General features: G+C 36.1%; 1 protein-coding gene across 2 annotated transcripts in view; it reads right to left on the bottom strand.

Moving 5' to 3' along the window:
• The window catches only part of Parpbp (PARP1 binding protein), a 43,984-nt gene that overhangs the window by 6,328 nt on the left and 31,053 nt on the right, over positions 1-6,603 (bottom strand). For both annotated transcript variants that reach the window (XM_021205254.1, XM_029542430.1), the window contains exon 8: positions 6,062-6,143. In XM_021205254.1, the coding sequence (XP_021060913.1) occupies positions 6,062-6,143 (82 nt within the window). The remainder of the gene's footprint in view (positions 1-6,061; positions 6,144-6,603) is intronic.

The raw sequence follows: 6,603 nt of genomic DNA, 5'->3' as shown, positions 1-6,603 counted from the left end.
GTGTGTGTGTGTGTGTGTGTGTGTGTGTGTGTGTGTGTGTGTGTTTGCATGCAGCTGCTCTCACCTGACCTGGCATGTGTGGAAGTCAAAGGTGTTTTTCTTCAGTCGCTCCATCATCATAATTTCTGAGACAGGGTCTCTCACTGACACTGGAGATGGCCAATTCAGCTTGGCTGGATAGTCAATGAGCACCAGGACCCACTGCACTACCTATTACTGCCTGCCTCCTCTTCCAGAGCGGAGGTCACAGGAGCAAGCCACATGACAGCTATTTCTTGGTTGCTGGGAATCTGAACCTGGGTCTCTATGCCTGCACAATGAACACTTTACCCACTGGGCCACCATCTCGTCAGCCATTTCTCTTAGTTTTAATGACTTTGCAATTCATGTTAAAAAGCAGGAGAGAGGAGATTCTGAGAATCAATCTCGGTTCACCTATTTAACTTGGACATGCTTTCAAGTTTTCAAACTCCCAGGGTAAACTTGGTTATCTAAGAAAGAATTTTTTTAACACCCCAAGACAAGGAGTGTTTATGGAAGCAACAATTACAGAGAGGTAACTGTCTTACACTAATGACATCTACATTTCCCTGTACCTCCTGCTCCTTGCCTTAAGGATCCTGTATCTTCTGGATTGGGTCATTTACATTATTAAGTAGATAACTATCTATACAACACAGATTCTTGGATGCTAAAAAGCATGAAAGACACCATAGAGAAAAATATATCTATGCCCTTCAGTTGAGGCAGATATGCAAGGGGCCAGTAAATCAGGATGGAAGGACTGAACCACACAATACACAGGAGGTAAAAAGGCTAAATGGGCCCTTAAAAACCTTCTAATAAGAAATATAAGGACAATTTAGTAAATTATTTAAATTAGTTTGGAAATAATGGTAAAGAAATGGAAGAAATAGTCTCCAAAGGTCTGTCTATATCAAACCACAGAGGTTTAATGAGGACTTTCCAGTTTCCTTCACAGAGAAATTTACTGGATTATCAGATGCAAGTTTCCTAATAGACCACAGAGTGAAATGAAAGTTAAAGACCTAGCTGTAAATTATCTAATATTTCCTTCTTTTAAGATGCCTAAAGTAGTTCAAATGTAGACCACATATAATTCCCATAACAAAGAAAACAAAAACATACAAAAACCTCACCACAACTTTATACCACAAGAGCAAAAGTAACAGAAAAATATAGCAATAAATGTTAGAACACTGTTTCGTCATCGCTTCAAGAATTAATATCGACAATATTTCTTGTTATTTCCAACAAGCACTCTACCTGGCTGTGCTTCAGTTATATGTCTAGCTAAATTGATTTAAATTAAATTTTGCTATTGCAAAGGTTACTTACTATAATGCATAACTGTGAATAGTAATGCTTTACTGTCTTTTGGTTTCAGACCTGTGGAGACAAGGCTGACAAAGCAATGTCAGTTTAATTTCATGCTTTTGCCAATGGACATAAGATACTGCAAGGCCGCTGTAATAGTAGACATCATCTATCTAAAATGTGTTTCTATCTATGTAAATGACACTAAATTAGATGATCTTTTCTATTTCTCTAACACACATGCATTTGTTTTCATTTTATAGTAATTAGCTGACTCTTGAGAATTTCTAAAAATGCATAAAACCAAACTAAATGTTTGTCCTTACACCCACAGGTGAGTGCAGTTCTTGTCACTTGCCAAGGAAACTTCTCTTTGTGACAGATGGAGGTCACTATAGAAAACCATAACCAATCAAAATGGAAAGGGAATAAATCTACAACTCCAGCACCTAAGGCTCTGGGGTCAATGGAGAAGACACAGCAGGAAGAAGATTTGAAGCTGGGGCATCAGGGGATTTGTTGTGATTGTGTCTTAAGATTGTGTGTCTTAAGAATGTAGAGGCTACATACATAAGGTCTTACCAACATGACCGCCTAAACATGACCTGCACGTGCTAACTCACTTGAGGGCAGTAAGGGAGGTAGGGAGGGCAATCTCAAGAGGCCTCTACCCTACGAAGAGAGCTACAAGCAATTCAGGAATGCTAAAAGTGAGATGAGAGTCTTTCCCAGGGAAAAGTACACCAACACCAAGTGGTCAGCCATCAAAGTAAATACAAGCAAGTAACATCATACAGACTAAACGGGTTGGAATAGTGTGTGTGTGTGTGTGTGTGTGTATCATAACCTAATTAACAACATAACACATAAGAACATAACAAATAACAAAAAAGAGGTCATGAATTTTAAGGAGAATAAGGAGAGGTTTTATGGGAGGGTTTGGAAGAAAGAAGCAAAAATGAGAAATTGTGTGTGTGTGTGTGTGTGTGTGTGTATATACATATATATATCTATATATACAAACAATATAAAATAAACAATTTTTAAACAGAAATACAAAAAAGAATACAAAAATACAGAGTTATTATTCTATTATATCATTATGAAAAATTATTTAATAACTTCAGTATAATTATAATTTTATAAAAACTTTTAACAAATTAATAATTACTAACATATAACATATACTATATGCCCAATATATAACTACTGAATAAATTATGTTAAAACATAAAACCAAAAAAATGAAATGCTTGAATAAACACATTATCAAACTATGAACACAAGTGTTCTAAGGGAAAATCAGAAACTTACTTCAAGTTAAATGAAAACAGATAACCACTAAGGAACAATGCGAGACTCTCTCATCTGAATCTATAAAGATCTTCTACCATTGTGTCTTCAGAATTTATAATTTGGAATATATATATATATATATATATATATATATATATAATATTTATATATAATATATATTATATGTGTGTATACATATATACTATATAATAGTATTTATATAATAATACTATTATTATGTAATAATATATTACATAATTAAAATTTATATTATAGATAATTTTAAGGTTATAAATGATTTAGAATGTCATCCAAAAGCCTTCCCCCTTTACAGCTGACTATCTCAGTTGTTCAGTGATCACAGCACATCAAGCCTCCATTCTTGGTATGGGCCAGTGCCCTGAGCAGACCTTGGGCATAAACTCCACAACCAGTCCCACAACACCCAGAGGAAGCTCCAATCCCAAGAGCTCTAACACGCCCCAGGATCACAGGGTCCCAGAGGCAGCTTGACTTCCAGGAGTTCTGACAGGATCTCAGGACCACAGGACCCCAGAATCAGAGGATCACTGAGACACCTTCACTCTGAGGAGTTCTGACACAACCAGGATCACAGGAAGGACAGGCTCCAGTCAGATATAGCCAGGGCAGGTAGCACTAGAGATAACCAGATGGCAGGAAGCAAGCGTAAGAATATAAGCAACAGAAACCAAGGTTACTTGGCATCATCAGAACTCAATTTTCCCACCATAACAAGTCCTGGATACACCATCACAAAGGAAAAGCAAGATTCAGATCTAAAATCACCTTGTATGACGATGATAAAAGACTTTAAGAAGAACATAAATAACTCCCTTAAAGAAATACAAGCGAGCCGGGCATGATGGCGTACACCTTTAATCCCAGCACCTGGGAGGCAGAGGCAGGCGGATTTGTGAGTTCCAGGACAGCCAGGGCTATACAGAGAAACCCTATCTCGAAAAACCAAAAGAGAGAGAGAGAGAGAGAGAGAGAGAGAGAGAGAGAGAGAGAGAGAGAGAGAGAGAAAGAAAGAAAGAAAGAAAGAAAGAAAGAAAGAAAGAAAGAAAGAAAGAAAGAAAGAAAGAAAGAAAGAAAGAAAGAAAGAAAGAAATACAGGCAAACACAAGTAACAGCTAGAAGCCCTTAAAGAGGGAACACAAAAATCCCTTAAAGAATTAAAGGAAAACACAATCAAACAGGCAAAGGAAATGAACAAAACCAACCAAGATCTAAAAATGGAACTAGAAACAATAAAAAAAGCACAAAGGGAGACAACCCTGGAGTTAGAAAACCTAGGAAAGACATCAGGAGTCATAGATACAAGCATCACCAACAGGATACAAGAGAGAGAAGAGAGAATCTCAGGTGCAGAAAATACCATAGAAAACATTGACACAACAGTCAAAGAAAATGCAAAATACAAAAAGCTACTAACCTAAAACATCCAGGAAATCCAGGACACAAGGAGAAGACCAAACCTAAGGATAATAGGTACAGAAGAGAGTGAAGATTCCCAAATTAAAGGGCCATTAATATATTCAACAAAATTATAAAAGAAAACTTCCCTAACCTAAAAAGAGAGATGCCCATGAACATACAAGAAGCCTACAGAACTCCAAATAGACTGGACCAGAAAAGAAATTCCTCCCGTCACATAGTAATCAAAACACCAAATGCACTAAACAAAGAGAGAATATTAACAGCAGTAAGGGAAAAGGTCAAGTAACATATAAAGGCAGGCCTATCAGAATTATATCAGACTCCTCACCAGAGACTACGAAAGCTAGAAGATCTTGGGCAGATGTCATACAGATCCTAAGAGAACACAGGCTACTATACCCAACAAAATTCTCAACTACCATAGACAGAGAAAACAAGATATTCCATAACAAAACCAAATTTATGCAATATCGTTCCACAAATTCAGCCCTACAAAGGATAATAGATGGAAAACACGAACACAAACAGTAAAACTACACCCTAGAAGCAAGAAAGTAATCTTTCAACAAATTCACACAAACATAATTCCACCTCTAACAACAAAAACAACAAGAAGTAACAATCACTTTTCCTTAATATCTCTTACTGTGAAAATTAATATTATCAACATATCCTAATCAATTGAAATTCAAAAATATGAGGAATTAGAAATTTGTTGGCTGTCATCCAATGGCCTAATTTAGTAACTGAAGAAATAGGTCCAATATTGTACAATCCATATACACTTTCTGCTTGTTTATATGAGACAGCATCTTGCTGTGTACCACATAATAGTCTTGAAATCATATTTCTCTTATCTCAGCCTCTCTATTAGTAAGATTGTTTATTTGATGTTTTTACACTATACTACGGTTTTCAGAACAGTTTACATATTTCAAAATTATTTATACAGCCAAAAGTAACATAGACAATTAATTTGGGAGGTGGTTTGTAAGAGAACAAAGTGTGAGACTGAATGTTTTACTTGATGTTTATAATTATTGCACCATTTTTGAAGAAAAGGATCTTATAAGTTACTCTTTTTCTGAGATGAATCCTTTTCAAAATCATCACAGCCAATAAACCAGAATCTTACCCTCACCTAATGTCTGTGCCACCCTCCAAGCAGAACCACTGTTCATTGAAACAGTTGATGAATGACTTCATGGATAGACCAACTTAATACATACACCATTTCTTAAATGAATTTAACCTGTTCCCTGTGGGCTGAGAATGGCAACAATCACTCAAGTCAAAGAGCTTTGACCATAACAGGAAATCTGTATCCAACAAATCGTGCCTACAATTCATTCCTTGGTGCAGCAGAACTGTCAACTCTAAGCTTAGCTACTATGGAGGTAAATTTCTTTGGTGATGTGAGGGACATTGAAGTACAGTCTTATCACAATGAACGACAATGTCCAAAAATTGTTCTTATTTGGGGTTTGTACCATAGTAAGAACCAAGATTTTAAAACTCTCCTAAAAACAAAACTAACAAACAAAAAAACAAAGAATTTATCTATGTGCATTTAATAACATGTCCACCATTTTTATAATTGGTATAAAATATATATTGTATTGAATATAATTTTAAAAAGTTTCCATTCTGTTAAAAATTATAGACATACACATAAGGACACAGCTATATTTTTCTTTTCACTCATTCATACACACTGATACAATTGTTACAATAGCTACTGCATACTTCTTTCTTTCATTTTAGTTTCAGTAAATTAAAAAGCCACAGATAGGTTAAGATTATATAAAAGCCATGTTCTTCTACACAAACTGTCAATGCTAATTTTTCATTTACTTCTTGTTGTGTTATATGAATTGCCTAATTACAAAATCCAGCCCAGTTTTATATATTCATTTCTTTCAAAATAAAACAATATCTATCATTTTGTGATTGAACTTTCCTATACCTTATTTTTCTCTGCTTGCAGTGACTTATGGATTCGCTCTCTGAGAGGTTTAACTGATGTATTTTTCACTTGTGTGGGAGACCTATGGGGGGGAAAACAATGAAACATATTAATAGGGCTTGGATGTTTCTATCCTTTCAAAGTGTACATTTAACCGCCACTGAGACACCTGGAAGAGGGAAGGCCTTTCGAAGGGCTGAGGGCAGTGATTTGGATTAGTGGGAGCGCTTGAGAGCCTCACTCTCATTGCTGTCCTTTCGAATATTCTACCCCATGCATGGGCAGGTGCGATTCACGAGGAACAGGCCTCTGTACCAATGACAATCGGCCTGCTGACACTGTGATCTTGAGTTTCTAGCCTACAGAACTAGAAGAAAGGAGTTTGTTATCTGTAAGTTATCCAGTCCAAGATACGTTTTGGTAGCAGTTCAAATGAACTATGACACTCATAAGCCAGAGGAGCTTTTAAACTCGTGTTCTCCCTACTCTCATGGTCATATTTATAAGAGAAAAAAAAGAAAAAACTGCCACGTGACTATATT

This window comes from Mus pahari, chromosome 9, assembly GCF_900095145.1.
Source record: "Mus pahari chromosome 9, PAHARI_EIJ_v1.1, whole genome shotgun sequence".
Lineage (NCBI taxonomy): Eukaryota > Metazoa > Chordata > Mammalia > Rodentia > Muridae > Mus > Mus pahari.
The sequence above is the reverse complement of the archived record's forward strand: the minus strand, read 5'-3'. Positions and strand labels throughout refer to the sequence as shown.